General features: G+C 37.8%; 2 protein-coding genes across 2 annotated transcripts in view; both read right to left on the reverse strand.

The window, feature by feature from the left end:
• Positions 1 to 10169, reverse strand: part of PCBD2 (pterin-4 alpha-carbinolamine dehydratase 2) — a 44399-nt gene extending 34230 nt beyond the window's left edge. The window contains exons 1-2 of the mRNA XM_070739223.1: positions 10032 to 10169; positions 2812 to 2943 (exon numbers count right to left, since the gene is read on the reverse strand). Coding sequence (XP_070595324.1) covers positions 2812 to 2943; positions 10032 to 10127 — 228 coding nt within the window. The 5' untranslated portion in view covers positions 10128 to 10169. The remainder of the gene's footprint in view (positions 1 to 2811; positions 2944 to 10031) is intronic.
• Positions 10170 to 11293: 1124 nt separating this feature from the next.
• On the reverse strand, positions 11294 to 17631 carry TXNDC15 (thioredoxin domain containing 15). Its single transcript, XM_070739224.1, has 5 exons — positions 17441 to 17631; positions 15943 to 16424; positions 13714 to 13877; positions 13304 to 13434; positions 11294 to 12317 (listed from the first exon to the last, which is right to left on the reverse strand). The coding sequence occupies exons 1-5, from the start codon at positions 17508 to 17510 to the stop codon at positions 12121 to 12123; spliced, it is 1044 nt and encodes a 347-aa protein (XP_070595325.1). The 5' UTR covers positions 17511 to 17631; the 3' UTR covers positions 11294 to 12120.
• Positions 17632 to 18194: the final 563 nt, after the last annotated feature.

The raw sequence follows: 18194 nt of genomic DNA on the forward strand, positions 1-18194 counted from the left end.
GGAGGGGAGCTTCAGGGGAATCCCAGCAGCGCAAAAACAGGCACTTCGGCTGGCAAAAGGGGTGATTTTGGGCTTGCACGCATTAATCACTTTTCCATTGATTCCTATGGGAAATATTGTTTCGTCTTACAAACCTTTCACCTTACAAACCTCGTCCCGGAATCAATTAAATTTGTAAGACGAGGTATCACTGTACATACTTGCCACTTCATATTGCTTTTACAACCCTCTCTAAGTGGTTTACAGAATCAGCATATTGCCCCCAACAATCTGGGTCCCCATTTTACCCACTTCAGAAGGATGGAAGGGTGAGTCAACCTTGAGCCGGTAGTGAGATTTGAATTGCTGAACTACAGCTAGCAGTACCAGTTCTCCAGAACTGGTCAGAACCTGTTGAGAGCCACCTATGGTATCCATGGATAACTTTCAGAGCCAGAGAATTATATTTTATGCATACAGGTAGTCCTTCACTTAAAAAACTCCATTTAATGACCATTTAAAGTTACCATGGCATTGAAAATAGGGACTTATGACCGCTTTCAACTTACAACTGTTGCAGCATTCCTGTGATCCCATGATCAAAATGCAGACACTTGTCAACTGACTCATATTTATGACGGTTGCAGCATACCAGGTGATGTGATCACCTTTTGCAAACTTCTGAATAGCAAAGTCAATCGGGAAGACATTTTCACTTATTGACCGTGTTACTAACTTAACAACTGCAGCAATTTGCATAACAACTGGGGCAAAATTCACTTAACAGCTGTCTTGTTAGCTAAGGAAATTTTGGGCTCAATTGTAGTCTTAAGTCAAGGACTATCTGTATATAACAAACTAGCATTCCAACTCCATTATCTCAGAGTGGGATTAATGAATGCTGCACTGCCAAATTTTGCTATTAACCTGAGAGGCCCAATGTTTCATAAAATATGGATTTAAAAGATCTTTAAAGAATAGTGCACTCAACTTAACAAGTGCCTATGCAGAGCTACATCACATCAACTAAGGAAGATGATATATTTTATTTTTCCCCTTAACAACTATTTCTCTGTCTTTTCCCCCTTTCTGAAGAAAAGGCTTTTTAAAATGCTAACCATAAGAATAATTTGCTTCCATTTTTCCATCTAAGAAACAAAATGAAACTATATTTTCAACTTTCTACCAGTCACCATTCCTAACAGGGATTAGGCTAAACTGTTTGTACTACATAAATTACCAGAAAAGTCTCTAAACCTAAAACAGTGCTGGGGTTTTTTCTGAACATACAATGATATAGTCAAGTAGCACAACCATGAATGAACAGACAAAATTCATGTCTCAACTAAATGTGCATTTAAACAAATGATCAAAGAGAACATTAGGGTGCCGGTAACAGTAATATGATAATTTTGTGCAGATACATAAAATTAAAATATAAAGTCTTTATCCCAGCTTTCCAAATAAAAAATATCTATACAGTCTTGAACTTCAGTGTGAATATAAGTCTCTACAATTCAGTTTTATAATACTATTAATTAATATTATTCAGTTTTTAAATGAAGATTAGATGTACTGCAATCCCCAACTTGTCAGTTTAAAGACTCCTCATTAGCATTTTAAACCAAATTAATTATTTCTAAATCAGGCGTGTCCAACCCACAAGCCACATACTAGTAATGCAGCCCCACAAGATTATAAACTCCTGATATTTTCAACATACAGTTTAACTTCTGAAGAACAATTACAGCAATTAAACTGTAAAGCTGTAGTCAAATATATACAGGTAAAAAATAAAAAAATTTAAAAACCGTGCAAAAGTTCATTTATTTCTGTAATGCTACTTAAAAGATGAAACGTAATATATGAGAGAGACTCATTACATGCAAGGCAAGATAATTCATGTTGTGGTTTGTCACGTTTTGAGTAAGAGATTTTGGCCTGCCACAAGTAGAATAGGACTGTGCGAATTGGGGAAGGGTGGTTGCATGAGAGGTGTTCTGGTATAAGCTCAACTTTTCCCAGCCAGATAACTCAGCACAACGAGATATCACAGATCATTTTATTACAGGCATTCACACAATAACTTCTGCAGTATAATCTTTCCCATTGTGCAGGTAAAAAGAGGTTGAATTGACTAGGTGTAGCATCTACATGCTGGCTGGCTTAGTGAGTGAAGACAAAATACCTGCTGGAATGTTCTCTCCAATTACCCCTCATCCCGAGTCAGAGTAAAACTACATTACCCAGAGTGCAATTTCACTACATTTCCCCAATGCAATATCTTAAAGAAACATGCCTAAATACAGTCCAACAACAAATTCTTTCCAGAGATTCAAGGTCATCCTTTGTTCAGGACCAGCCGAAAGTACGGGTAGGATCCTGGATGTTGAAAGAACCAGAGTGGTCCATGTGATGAACTTGTGGATGGGGGGATGAGGGATGAACCTTAACCTGGGTGGAGAACTGTAGGAAAACTTAGTATTGGGTTGACTACAATTCATAACCAACATGGTTCTGTTAATAAATTGGAACTTGGATGAAGGCCAAGGTTTGGATTCTGATTTATTTTTCGGATGCTATTTGGAACACTGACATGAACGTTTGCACAATATTTTAATTTTTCAAGTTTCACCTGTATAAGTTGGGTCTTATTCAGTACAAAGTTCTACCATCATTTTAAAAATGTGTCACTTTTCAAGAAAAATCATTTTTAAAGAAAAATCATAATCATCTTGTAAAACTTTAAATAACAGGGATGGGGCTTTTCAAGTACAAGGGAGAATCAAGATATTTCCTTTAAAATCAAGAATATAAATTAATGATATTTACCTGATTAAAGGTTTTGAAAACAAATTCTTTGAATATAGCATCTCTTTCAGTGAGCTCAGACCAGCCAGAAGCTTTAAGATCATATAAAGCTTGGTTCCTTTCTTCGGTGCTCAACCAGCTAGATTGTGAAGACTATGATGGCAAAGAAAGGAAAAACGCATCATAAATCTACATTAAACATGCAGATGCTTATTAGATTAAAAAGACCACATTGCATTCATTATTTGCAAACATAGTGGTTATGTCTTCACAAATAGAATCGTATAGATTGATTCTGCTCCCTCCCTTAAAGTCATATCTGAATTTATTATATTTAGAATATGAAGTTAAGTAGCATCTAAATTAAAACATCTTAGGCAGCTTCTTAGGTAGAAAAAGAACCATCATTGATATCTGCATTTAAATAAACATGGTACATGGTAACTTTGCACTGTCCTAGAGCAGAGGAGATAGGAGCAGATGCTGCTGTATAATTAGCAAACATAATCCACTACAATTGGATTGTTACATCTTTTGAGCACTAATGTTTGGAAATTGAAAGCTGAAAAATTTGACCCACCCTAGTTATATTCTTTATTAACAAAAACGATAATCGCAGTCCCATATCCTTATCCAAATCCTTTCATCTGGATGATCTTCAAGACACATTTATTGAAGTTAGAATAATGAACAAACTTTGTGCTTTTTATGTGGCATTCCAATATAATGACCTTGCATATTAATTTTATTATTATTATTATTATTATTATTATTATTATTATTATTATTTATTAGATTTGTATGCCGCCCCTCTCCGAAGACTCGGGGCAGCTCACAACAATAATAAAAAACAATATTATAGCGAAACAAATCTAATATTAAAAAAGAAGCATATAAAACCCTATCATATTTAAAAACCAAACAACACATACATACCAAACATAAAATATAAAGAGCCTGGGGGGAAGGTGTCTTAACTCCCCCATGCCTGGCGGTAGAGATGGATCTTGAGTAGTTTACGAAAGACAAGGCGGGTGGGGGCAGTTCTAATCTCCTGGGGGAGTTGACTCCAGAGGGCCGGGGCCGCCACAGAGAAGGCTCTTTCCCTGGGGCCTGCCAAATGACATTGTTTAGTCGATGGGACCCGGAGAAGGCCAACTCTGTGGGACCTTATCAGTTGCTGGGAATCATAGATTTTTTGTCTTCCAGAAGCCTGCTGCTAAAACAGCAGATGTTGTTGTCTGAGAGTGAAGACCATGACTGTTGCCAACACATAAAATTTGAAAGAAAAATATAGGCAGGTTGAGCTGCCATTTATTTTCTCAGCTACTGGATAGCTGGAACGGACTGATGCCTAAAAGCATTCTTTGTACACCCTTGGCAAGAAAACATTTGCAAAGAATAATTTATTGACAAAAAGAATATTAAGTATCCTTCCCAGTCATGAAGGATAAAAATATTGATGATAAAAACACATGCATATCTTCAGGGATGCTTTACACATGGGATGGAATTATGGAGAAGGAGAACTCACAGTCTGCAATTCAACAGAGAGAGATGGGGGGTCTGCTGGAGTTTACTTTTGAGTGGAAGGAAATAAATCTGCAATGTTAGAAACCAAGAAAAAACAAATCTAGGTTCCTAAATTACCCAAGAATATTTTATTCCGAACTGGCTTTTGATGTCAAATGAAACATTTGGGGCGGAAATGGTTAGGTTATTTAATGTAGTTAAAAATAAAATGATAAAACGAAATAAAATTCATATTCAGCCATGAATTTAAAAATGATTTAAGAAGAATGCCTAGAGTAGTTTGATTGAATATGTATTCTGACTTGTTTTTAACATTTCATTTTACATAATTCACTACCTTGTATTTCTATAATTTATAAACACTAAACAGTAAATAAACTTCTCATCAATCAATTTCGTCAAAGGAAAAAATTATTTCAGGATAACCTGGCCTTCAAACAAATTAAACATTTCAAATAAATCAATTAAATATCACAAATCTTTGAAATTCAATTAAAACTTCAGATATATATGTAAAGTAGACAATTTTTGAAACTCCAACCCTATGAATTTGAATAATTACATTTGTTATACACAAAGAGCATTTTGTCCACTAGGTGACACTATATTTCAAATTTAAGTACTTATTCAAGGTAAAGTATAATGTAGAATTTAAACTTTCTAAACAAGAAATAATAGAGATGTTAAATTATATAGGCAAAAATTAGGAATAATCATGTGGTAAATAGTATAAAAGAAAAGAAAGTAGCAGTTAACATAATTATATATCAAATAAATACTTCATTTAACCTTTCTGAAAAGACATTTATATAATTAATAATATTTTACTGATTATGCAGTATCAATATCCCACATTTATATTTGCAATTAATATTTACTGATGGATGGGAATTCAGCATAAATCAATTTAAAAAGATATATTTCATGAGTTAGCACAGTACAATATAGAAATGCTTCATATTATATTTGCAAAGTTGAAATTTGTATAATACTTTAATCATGTAAATTATTTTTACATGATTAAAATATTATCAAATACATGAAAAGATGAAGATGAAAAGATGCTTATTAAATGATGAAAAGATGAGTAATAGTCAACAAGCTTGTTAACATTAGATGCTGCTAAAATATTACTATTTATTTTAAGAAAACAATGCCTATTTATTTATTAAGGAGCAAAGTACTTGTATTGGAGCATAGGGGTCTTTGTAGTTTGACTGATTTTAACATATAGCTAGTCCTTGACCTACAAGTGTAATAGAACCTTCCCATTACATTGTGACAAGAATTACACCATCACCATCACCATCACCTCACTTATGAAACCCCACATCTCTATTCTTGGTCATTAAACAAGCATGCAGCTTGTTAAGCAGAGCCTGGAGTATCTCAGAGGCAGCCTGGGAAACCTAGCCCAGGCCTTGCCCCAGGTCTCCAAAAGCCTCCCTCCACCTTGAGGAACCCCTGCCCTCATGCCTTCATCACCTCGAGGTTCGACTACTGTAATGATCTCTATATGGGGCTACCTTTGAACAGTGTTCGGAAACTTCAGATCGTGCAGAATGCAGCTGCGAAGGCAATCATGGGCTTCCCCAGGTATGCCCATGTTACACCAACATTCCGCAGTCTGCATTGGTGTCCGATCAGTTTCAGGTCACAATTCAAAGTGTTGGTTATGACCTATAAAGCCCTTCATGGCATCGGACCAGAATATCTCCAGGCCTGCCTTCTGCCACACAAATCCCAGCGACTGATTAGGTCCCATAGAGTTGGCCTTCTCCAGGTCCCGTCGACGAAACAATGTCTGGTGGGACCCAGGGGAAGAGCCTTCTCTGTGGCGGCCCCGACCCTCTGGAATCAACTCCCCCTGGAGATCAGGACTGCCCCCACCCTCCTTGCCTTTTGCAAACTCCTTAAAACCCACCTCTGCCATCAGGCATGGGGAAATTGATTTCCCCGGGCCGTTCCGTTTTATGCATGGTTTGTCTGGAATGTATGATTATTTTTATATTAAAGGTTTTAAAATGTTTTTAATCATTGGATTTGTACTGTGTTTTATTGTTGTTGGCTGCTCTGAGTCTCCAGAGAGGGGTGGCATACAAATCTAATAAATAATAATAATAATAATAACCCCATGCTCTGTTTCCCACCTCTCTGGGAGCCTGAAGGCATTGTGCCTGCTTCCCGTCACAAAGGGCCCCACATCCATCTCCTCTCTTTTCAAAGAAGTCTGGAACTTAGGAGCTCAGGTTAGGGAAAGAGGGCAGGCCGTTCCTTGCTGAGCCAGGGGGCACAATCCTGGAAGCTGCCACACTGAATTGTGGCCATTGGAAAATGACATCCGATTTCCAAATGTTTCCCTAACATGAACAACTTGCCTCCAGAAGTTGTGAATGCTCCAACACTGGAAGTTTTTAAGAAGAGATTAAACAACAATTTGTCTGAAATAGCATAGGGTCTAAAGAGAGGGTTAGACTAGAACACCTCCAGGGTCCCTTCCAACTCTGTTACTCTATTCTATGAGCATTCTGCAGCAAGTACTGTGGAATGCTTTTCATTAGGGCAGAAAAACAAGTTGTTCTGCAGCTTGTCCCCTTTCCCTAACTCTAACTCCAACACTCCCTAACTCCCTAACTCTAACACACTCTTAGAAAAGTGAGAAGGATGAAGTGGAGTCAGTGGAGGAAGGGAGGTGAATGGCCGGTCATAAGGGGACTCTGCAACTTCAGGACCAGATCCTAAGCAACTTTTGAAGGGAGGGGGAGTCTGCCATAACTCCAAATATTTTCTGAGCAACCAATAAGTAGAGGTCTATCTGTGGTCCATGTATTTTTCCTGCATATATCACACATTATCACTTTCAATAAAGGGTAAAAACCAGACAAAATAATGATAATAAACTGTTAAGAATGTAGAGATAATTTGGAAATTAAGTTATGGCCATTATCTCTGTTTAATATTTGCAGACATGTTGTCTACATGCTATTTAATATTAACTACTAATTCTACATGAGTAACCGATAATGGAGATAGAATCAATTGGCCCATGGAGCTGTTTTATTTTTCTTGGATGACTTCAGATGTCTACTTTTATTTACTTACCATCTTTAACCAGTTATGTGGTAGGATGCAATCACAGATCATGGGTCATATAAGGCTTTTTGTTAATAGTTGACATTTCAATGTCCACTCACCATTCCTTTTTTATGTTGTATAATTCCCACTTTCTCTTTAGCAGTTCTTTCCTGGAAAACCGCCTTAAACTATTTTGGGTCTATGCGTATTTCATTAATAAAATATCTTTGGGAAAATATGAAATAAGAAAGCAGTACTGTATTTCCTTTTTAAGAATGATCAAGTTTTTGAGTTTGAAATATGTAACTCAAATTAACAGATCAAATAGATCTGTTATTAGAGTTCAGAACCACCATTTGCAAGCCTTAGACTCACATTCTGAAAATATATCTAAGAAAATGTATTAGAGATTCTTGATTTTGTATATTACTGTGATAAGATGAATGTGAGTGACTGTTTTTTTTAAAAAAGCTGGGGTTTTATATCAGGTATTATGTTTGGGTTAATTACATGTGTATTTTGTATTTTATTCTTGTTTTGTGAGCCGCCCTGAGTCTACGGATAAGGATGGCATAGAAATCCAAATAAATAAAAAAATAAAATAGCTATTATGTACTATTATTAATAGCATCATACTTTGTCATTACCGGTACTTCAACATCTGCTGTTCAATGCATGTCTGAACTTTATTCTTAAATTTCAACACTAATGCATTGCTTGTTTGCCAGCTGAGTACACATAGGCTTGCAAATTTGTTCTTGAATTCAATGTTGCTTAAAGTAACTATCGGGCCGTTAATACACAAAGTGTCATATCATAACTTCACCATTTCTATTCAGCTGTTTGGGAAACGAGCTGTGAGCATTCCAGTTAAAGTTCATCACATTGCTTGATGTACAATATTCCTCTCAGGATGTCTTATTACGTAAGGCGTGGGTATGTCAAACAGACAAGGAACAATATATTGAATAAACAAAACAAAATTCATCTTGATTACATTAACCATATAATAATTTAGATGAATAAGCTAATTATATGGCCACATGTGAGAAGGCTGCATCCATCTAACACAGAAACCCCCACCTTTTGGGCATTAGAGACAAATTTCGTGGAGAGTTTTTCCGCAGCCAGGGGGGGGCGGGGGGGGACACACAACATGATTTTGTAGCTGCCTGCATTGCACAGACGGGGCTCTGCTTGTTTTGTGTAGCCTGATTTTTGACATGCTATGGACCGTACCGATCCACAGATCAGGGATTGGGAACCACAATTTAACAGACAGACTCTTAAATATGTGATTCATAAGAATGTAAACATAAAAGGTTACTTTTAAATAATTTTATTCGGCAACATATTCCATTTGCACATACTAGATTGCAAATTGTGTGCATTGCCATAAATCATGAATAGGCAAAGTTGGCTCTTCTATGACATGTGGACTTCAACTCCCAGAATTCCTGAGCTAGCATGATTAGCTCAGGAATTCTGGGAATTGAAGTCCAGAAGTCATAGAAGAGCCAACTTTGCCTACCCCTGCCATAGATGCTTACTTGAGAATTAGCTCTGAGTGGGATTTGATTTTGTAGAAACAAGCACTGGATCACGATGTTAAAAAATTCTCATTACTTTCCCAAAGTAGAACAAATTTATACTTGCCTAATCTGCTGTTGCCTAATCTGCTGTTACTATCCAAAACGTGTTATAATAAGTAAAGCAAGTGATAGTCAGGAAGCCACAGATACAAGCAATAGTATCTGTAGCACTTGTCTGCTGTTTAGTACAAGCCTTCGTTAACCAATCTACAAAATTGGTAAGAAAAAAAGAATCAATCTGGCATTTAAGAGGCTTTTTTCCATCATAATTTTCTCTGGACTATTTTCCACAAAAGCATTCATAATAAATGTGTTCATTTAAGATGCTCCAATATCTTTTGCTGCAACAAACAATGATTATCCCTAAGAAAGCTGTTGCAAGATCAAATAACCATTTTCCAAGCAGAGAAATATTGAGAGCCACACAACAACACAAACTTTGTGAAAATAGTATTTTTGTATGGCCTTTTTTAATAGGTAACTTATGAACCTACCTCAATTATTAGTATTATGTACTGTATTAAATGTATACACTGTTCACTCCCTGACGACTCTGAATCCTTTAGGAGCAGAACCTGAAAGCCGATCTAAGAATTAAGCTGGTGGGATCATTCTTAAGGGCAACTGAGCTATCTACTTCCTGTATTTAGATGAAGGAGGATCCTCCAGCCCCGAATCTGATGCAGTCCCAGCCAGATCCAGGTTTAATGCAAAAGGACTTGCTGTATTGATCAATCAATAAGCACCAAAAAGGGAAAGCGCCAATTGCAAACTTGGATCTTCGAATTACATATTTAACGTTCCCATTGAGCCTCTCTCCCTTGCAAAAAAAAAAAGAGCCCTGAACCGTTCTTGTAAAAGCTTAAAATCGCAAGTTACGAGCTTCAAAAAAGGCAAACCAATGTGAGTTAAAGTTCACAGGGCCACATTTTTTACGCGGACGGTCCCGATCCACCCCTCCTGCCCCCCTCCCCCAATTTAATCTGTCAAAATCGTCCCGAGGAGGATTTTTTTCCTCTCCTTTGCTGCTCAGCCGCTCACCATAGCTGAGAAGTTGCTCCGGCTTCCCACAGCCACCAGGCCCCCTCGCAGCAACTGCAGCAGCCTCCCCAACCCTGACCCGCGGGGGCTCAGCATTGCTCAAGCGGGCATCTCCGCCCCCTCCAAAGGAAGCGCCTGCGCCGCGGCCGCCCCGAAGTACTTGATGGCGGCCGCCAGGGGGAGCCTCTCGTCGCGATCCTGCGCCAGTGCTCCTGGCTAGGAGGCGCAAGTCGAGCCTCCCAGGCTGGATCTACGCGACAGGCAGAAAGCTCTTGGCTTGAGCCTTTCCCGGATGCTCGAAATGATCGGCTTGGGTTCATCAGATCAAGGACACCGGCAGCTCTCAGAGTTGGTAGAGATTGAAAAGTTCCTGCAACTCTTTGGGTCTCTTTACACTAATTTCGAGTGAGGGATCAGAGTTGGCACCTTCTCCAGCCGTTTGTCACTCCAGGCAGCGGCAGTTACAGGTGGGGCTTTTACTGAACTAGCAAGGAAAGCTCATAGAAAAGGATGGGGAGTAGTTTTGTCTGAAGCAAAGAAAATATATAATTTATCTAGTACTGTACTCTGGTGCTTGCACTAAATGCTACTAAGAAACACAGTATTCTTCAGGAGCGCAAGGAGAAAGTAATCACTTTTAGAAGCAGTCCACCATTCATGATCTGTAGTCTTTGTGCAAAAATATTCAGCTATGAGTAAACAGCACTTCAGTTGTCAAATGTAAGAGGACAATAAGATATGCCTGTCTCATCTCTTCCAGATCTTGATTCACTTTTGAGTTTGTTTTCTATGTCTTGTGTGCATTTGTGGCATTTTATATTGGTCTCTTATGCTGGCGTCAGAGGTGGGCTGCTAAGAAGGAACGGTGGCGTGTGCTCGCTCCTGTTGCTTTATGTGCCAGCGGAGTCCAGCGCAATTCTGCTACTGCACCTAGGCAGGTAGCAAAATCGCGCTCAGACATGCACCTGCCCAGGTGCAGTAGCAGAATTGCACTGGACTCCATGGCTACGGCGCCGAAACACAGGTGCACCTGTGTGTCCGTGCACGATTTTGCTACCTGCCCAGGTGCAGTAGCATAATTGCGCCGGACTCCACTAGCACTCAGACCCCCGGGGGCGAGCACATGCCACCATTCCTCCTCAGCAGCCCACCTCTTTTAAAAGTTGAATTATTCAACCATGAACGGATTTATTGTAACAGATCTAAAGATTCAGCTGTATTTAATGTAGCCAAAATGCCATAACTATCCATATAATAGGTTATTCTTTTAATCTTTGTTTATTCAAATTCTTAAAACACAAACATCGAAACAAAAAAATACCAATAAAAAGGCAGTGTCCAAGAAATTACACATACATTTGCACCCATACATAATTTAAATAGCATTATAAATAGCACAGTATTGTGCATTGAATTATATTTCCTCTTTCCCATCAACTCTGACATTGTTTTTTGGTTTTCTTAAATACTAACAATATCTCAGTTCCCAGTATAAATGACATGAAGATCCGGATTAATTAAGATTAAATATTTTCTTAATTCTAATCACTTTAATCAAATAATGTGATCAAAGCATAAATGTGAAGGTGTCAGTAACTTATACATTTATCAAATTGCATTCAATTTTCAAATAGCATATCTCATTAAAGCTAAGGAAGGATTGTTTCTAAACCCAATTAACACTTAAAACTATTATTTTTATTCTACAATCTTATACACCTGCAATTATTTTCAAGATATGTAAGAATTTATACAATAGGAAGCAGAGATATGTTCACTCTATCAAAATATCAAGCCACTGTATGTATGTATGTATGTATGTATGTATGTATGTATGTATGTATGTATGTATGCAATTATTTAATTTTACCATTAAAAATGAATTCTGCAGAGTACAGATGCTAAAGTTGTCCCATCACCATTTAATCACCCAACTACTGTGATCATTATTATATGTTAAGAAATTTTTTCTGAATTATGTGCCATTTTAAATATGCAATAAACATAACAAGATTTAAGTTCACAAGACATTGAGGAATTCACAAGTTTATCCACTTATTTTGAAAGCAGACAGAACTCAAATCACATATTATTCCTGATGTTCCTGATCATGACCAGGTATTAACCAACGGATGCTCTCTGTCCGAATAGTAGCATACATGATGAAACTGATAAGAAACAATAAAGAAAACAAGAGAAGCCAATCTATTCCTTTACTCTGTGTGCTAGGCAGAGGACCAACATGATCTTCCATGCTCACCATCACATCAGATTTAGGTTGTATACCTGAAATGAAATATCCAATTATTTGACACAAGATGAAGCATTGTAAATCATACTTTGCTATTTGCATATAGAAAGCTCAATTATACTAGTTATCATCTGCTAAGACATTTACTATTCTTTAAAATTTATTCACTGAAGTTAAAAATATATTTCCAGGAAACTATTAATGTTACGTATTTGATTCTTTGTGGGCTGCTCTATTTCCATTTCATTTGTTAAGAACTCTTGCAGCCTGTGTTATCTTTTCATATTACCAGGGGAAGGTGACAGTAAATAAACAGGAAAATATCCTAGTCTAAAAACATAACAGTTAAGGGAATAATGCTATGCTTTTTCTTCTCTTCTTCGAGAGGTGGGGGGGGGGGAATATTTATTTATTTAAAACATTCATATAACCATCCATCTTTCAACCAACTCCTGATCAAAAATACTGCTTCTTTTGGTAAGTTTGTTTCTATCTAGTTTTCCCAATTATTTGCTACAGCAATAATAAGTCTCTCTTTACTCTCTATTGTGGGTAAAGGAAAGATGAAAAAACACCTGGTTTCTTTTCTTGTTAACATGAAGAGAAATATCTACAGGGGGGAGGGGGGCTCTCTGTTCTCAAATATGCAATCCCAAAATAATGCAAAGAATCATATACAATAAATCCTGCTGTCACAGAGGAACTGAAATATATGTACATAACCAATATTAACATTGATCTTTGATGCCAAGGTATGGTTATATAAGGCTACTGGGAATCAAATGACAGGATGTCAAAATCCTCAGCAAAAGCAAAATCACCAGAAGTAGAATATTATTTGTTAGTTTGACTGCACATCCTTATTTTGTATTCATTCAAAATCTTGATCCACCATAAAACTGCTTCCCAGTACCTTCTTAATGGGACAAAACAATAATGTTCCTGGAAATAATAAGTATTTACTGGAGTTAGACATGGCTATATCAGGCTATGAATGCTCCAGATTCATAGTTCATCTTACCGGTCTGATTAAAAATGAACGCTTTCAGTGTTTCCAGGGTCCTATCTGTATGGTTAAATCTTGCCATTGGTTTAGCACCTTGAAAAAGGAGGATGTTAGGAACAGCCACAGTTCCAAACCGAGTTGATAAACTGCAAAGAGTAAAGTAGTAGAATCAGTTTTGCTAAACAAATTTCTCATTTAAATTTATAAAAACTAGCTCTCAGTTATACTTCATTAAACTAGAATCATCATAAAAAAGAAAAGCAAAAAAATGGAAGGTCCTAGACTAGGGAGCAGTGGATGACCAGAAATCATTTTCTGCCCTTATGTGTCATCATTAATTTATTACATTACATTATTATTATTGTAAACTCACGAATGTATAAATTAAACTTAACAATTTTAATTCAGAAAACAATAAAATTTACCTGCTATGTTGGGAGGCATCCAAAGCCAAGAAATGTAGTGTTGGGAACACTCGTGGTAGACAATTAAAATGAGGAGCCAAATTAGCAGAAAAGCGACACCAAGGGGTATAAAATAAGACCAAGGTGCAGTCACTGCCATTTGGATTTAAAAATTCCATTAAATCCTAAAATAGAGATTAAAAAATTAACTTTAAAAAGCAAGTGCTACTCAGAAAATCAATGAAGTCTCTACATCATGGGTATCAAACTTGATCACGTCACAGGCCAAATCATGACATATCGTCACATTTTTTGCCTTTGCGGAGCCGGAGTGGGTGTAGCCTGTACGTGACGTATCTGCCCATGGGCTACCAGTTTGACAGGCCTACTCTACATGAAAGTTCTAACTAACCATTGTAGTATAAAACATGTTTCAAACTTAAACAATAACCATAGTATGAATTATGATTACATGCCATTAGATCATTGTCAACTTTTAGTGACCACATAGATTTTCTCATGATGACATGTAGAATGAATTTGAGACCTTTAATTTCCTAATTTCAAAAGTAAATTTATTTATTTATTTAATTGGATTTGTATGCCACCCCTCTCCGAGGACTCGGGGCGGCTCACAGCATATATAAAAAAAATAGAACAATAATGTAATCCAATTAATACTACCATTTAAAAACAATTAAAATAAAAGATTAACCAAACAATTAACATTCAATGGTCAGGGGAAGATCTAAAAGTCCCAAGCCTGGCAGCAAAGATGACTTTTTAAGCTCTTTTGGAAGGCAAGGAGGGAGGGGGCAGTGCGAATCTCTGGGGGAGTTGATTCCAGAGGGTCGGAGCTCCCACAGAGAAGGCTCTACCCCTAGATCCCGCCAACCGACATTGTTTGGTCGACGGGACCCTAAGGAGGCCAACTCTGTGGGACCTCACCAGTCGCTGGGATTTGTGCGGCAGAAGGCGGTCTCAGAGATAATCTGGTCCTGTGCCATGTAGGGCTTTATAGGTCATAACCAACACTTTGAATTGTGCCCGGAAACTGATTGGTAGCCAATGCAGTCCATGGAGTGATGGTGAGATGTGGGCATTTCTTGGAAGGCCCAAGACTGCTCGCGCGGCTGCATTTTGGACAAGTTGAAGTTTCCGAACACTCTTCAAAGGTAGCCCCATGTAGAGAGCATTGCAGTAGTCGAACCTCGAGGTGATAAGGGCATGAGTGACTGTGAGCAAAGACTCCCTGTCCAAATAGGGATTCCAAATAATGGAACATAATTGTGATGTATCAAATTAAACATTACCTAAATTCAGTAATGTCACAATGAAGGTAACAAAATGCCTTTTGAGATAACATTCACTTGTTTTGATATCTCAATTAAGCATTCTATGAAATAAATACAATCCTTCATAGACATTTTTCTTTTTAACAATTTTAGGAACAATACATTCCTAGGAGATTAAAGTGGGCATCGGTTGAAAAACCAGTCTTCAGATTTAATGACAAAAAGTTGAGGAAAAAAATAGAATCAATAGTTTTTATTCTCAGAATCATTTTACATGGTTACACCTCTCAAGTTGCATAACATTGTGCTCTATAGATTGCTGACAGTAAGAAAACAAAAAAAGATATATTTATATACAAAATTAGTAGGATAAGACTTAGCTCAATTAATATGCTTATCCATGTAGGCTAAAAATCCAAAGGCTGCATTCACATAACATCTCATGGATTAGTTTTAAAATTGGTTATTTTTGGTAAATTGATTTTTAAAAAAACCAGGCTATGTGGTTAGGTTATTCTTCAGTGTTTTAATCAACCCAAACAGGGATTAATTGAATAACCATTCCAGTTATGCTATGTGAAGTCAATTTCACAATCCAGTTCATTAGCTCATTTTCTTGATAGAAATACTGCAGTTCCATTACAATTGAGAGAAAAAACAGATTCAACAGCATACAAATTAAACAAGTACTGTAATAGCATAGAGACACATTTTTTTACTTTAGTCCAGTGCTTCTCAATCTTGGCCACTTTTAAAATGTGTGAACTTCACTTCTAGAATTCCCAGAATTCTGGAAGTTGAAGTCCACACGTCTTAAAGGCGCCAAGGTTAAGGAACACAACTGTAGACCTATCCAGGCCCTACTTTAGCTGCACCTAAGCAAGACCAATGTTGTCAGCCCAAATTGCCAATTTTTAGCTGAAGGAGAAATACATCACAATATTTATCCACTTACTTGGGAAATATTCAAAATCTGTAACGTGAAATTTGTCATTCCTGTAATGTTTCTTTCTTCACAGTTCACTTTTGGGGTTTTCATACCATCTGTGTTATTTGAGTCCTCTGCTGATGAAGGATGCACTGCTTCCAGCACTACTGCTGGATGTACTATTGGCTCTTCTGCATGAGACACTTGCTGAGATACAGATGCCATGTTATTCGTATGGCATTCACCATCCACTGATGCATCACAAGTGCCAGTGTCTGCTTCAGAGAGATGTGTCTCCTTTGTGTCGCTTGGAATAACCGACAGTACAACATGATGGTCCGCAAGAAGACTACCCCCCATCATAGCATCAGCAATTTCTGCAGTCCTATACTGTACCGATTCTCTGTGTCCATCACTGCTTGAATGGACAGAAGTGCTTTCCAGATTTAATGGTAGGGAAGTTTCACTCAGCTCTTCTGATAGCAGGTCAGATGTTTCGTCTGTTTCTGCTGCAAAATACACATTACATACAGGTGTGTACATATAGAAATGGGTCATTCTTTGTCAAGTGGACCAGGTGGAATTGAAGCCTTATTTGAAAAGAAACCATCACAAAAACAACATATATGATAGGAAAAAATGTGCTCTTTCTAATGAAATAAAAATGAAGGTGATCGAAGGTGAGAAAATAGGGAGTGATAGAAAAAAACTTGCTCTTTCTAATGAAGATGATTGAAGGTAATAAACAGACCTGTTTTCTCATCTTCAATCATCTTCATTTTTGTTTCATTAGAGCAGTGTTTCCCAATCTTGGCAACTTGAAGATATTTGGACTTCAACTCCCAGAATTCTGGGAGTTGAAGTCCAAATGTCTTCAAGTTGCCAAGGTTGGGAAACACTGCATTAGAGCATGTTTTTTTCTATCATATATGTTGTTTTTGTGATTTATTTTCAAATAAGGCTGCAAAAATCAGTTGTGGGCACCTGTCAAGAATGACCCAAATGCACATCATTTAAAATTTCATTCAGCATAACCACGCATCCTTAATTTGCTCAAAGTGAAAATCCAGCCATGACTATAATTAAGTTACTAATCCTTAATGGTTAAAGTTCTCCATTTTGTTCCCCTCTCTACTAAATGTATGATTCAACAGCATTTAAATAGAACAAGAGAGGTCTGATTGGACATTTTCATCTTGCCTTTTATTCTCTTTAACATCAGAAATGAACGCAGCCTTTATTTCAGGAGAGAGGAACAACAATGCAACCCGAAAACAGGTGGGCGAAATAAATGTTCGCTATCTGGTCCACCCCCTCCCCGCGTCCCACTTCGAAGACACGCATAGCAAAGGGCTCCTTTGCCTCTTCCCCCCACCCACGGGGGAGGGGGGACCCCAGAAAGCCACGACACGCGTTCAACCAAACAGGCCGTTGGAGTGACAGGTGCGTCTAAAAGGCAGCTCTTCTTCCAGGACATTCGCTTCCCCCCCCCCGCAACCACTCAGCATTGCCATGGCAACCTCACCTGCCGCAAGGAAAGCGAGCAGCCAGACCACCCCAAGGTGCCGCCCCCACCCGCGCGAGGTCAAGAGCATCCTCCTCGCAAGGGAGGGGGGCCGGCCGCTCTCCCCTCGCTCCAAAAAAAAAAAAAAAGACTACCGGTAAAGCGCCCAGCAAAAGGGGCCGAGCCACCAAATGACTTCCGGTTATACTTCCGGTTCCGGTTTTGCAACGCCAAGGGAAGCCTGCGTGAAAGTGCTGGGCAGATTCTTCTTTTGTCCGCAACCCGGATATTGCAGCCTCGGAGGAAGCAAAACTGGAATTTTCTCCCGTTGTCTCCGCAATGTTTTGGAAGCTTCCCCTCCCCGAAGGAATCTTAATAAAATTTAATATCGACTGTTTTCCTCGTAAAAAGCGCTTCTTTTCCCAATTAATATTATAATTGCCATGGAAAAACGAATACAATAAACATACAATAAATATGGCTCGATACAATAAACCCTGCAGTGAATCTAGTTCCTTTTTTTTCACTCTGCGGGATGTGGGGACAGAAATGTGATATAAGGAAGGGTCTGTCAGCTACTCATGTTGATCTTGCCCTTCCATCTATAAATAAATAAACAAATGAGTGCCTAACCCGTCCTAATGTTTAATTGTCTTCTATCATTACTTTTTATCATTACCCATCTATGTTTATTTGTACATATTACCATTATATAATTGTTTGACAAATAAATAATAAATAAAAATACATACATACATACATACAATCCATCATA

The sequence above is a fragment of the Erythrolamprus reginae genome, chromosome 2 (assembly GCF_031021105.1).
Source record: "Erythrolamprus reginae isolate rEryReg1 chromosome 2, rEryReg1.hap1, whole genome shotgun sequence".
Taxonomy (NCBI): Eukaryota; Metazoa; Chordata; class Lepidosauria; order Squamata; family Dipsadidae; genus Erythrolamprus; species Erythrolamprus reginae.

Coding starts and splice junctions, on each gene's coding strand:
- TXNDC15 (XM_070739224.1), bottom strand. CDS start 17,510: ATGCTCTTGACCTCGCGCGGGTGGGGGCGGCACCTTGGGGTGGTCTGG. Junction 16,425..17,440: donor GCTCGCTTTCCTTGCGGCAG/GTGAGGTTGCCA, acceptor TGTATTTTGCAG/CAGAAACAGACGAAACATCT. Junction 13,435..13,713: donor GATGCCTCCCAACATAGCAG/GTAAATTTTATT, acceptor TACTCTTTGCAG/TTTATCAACTCGGTTTGGAA.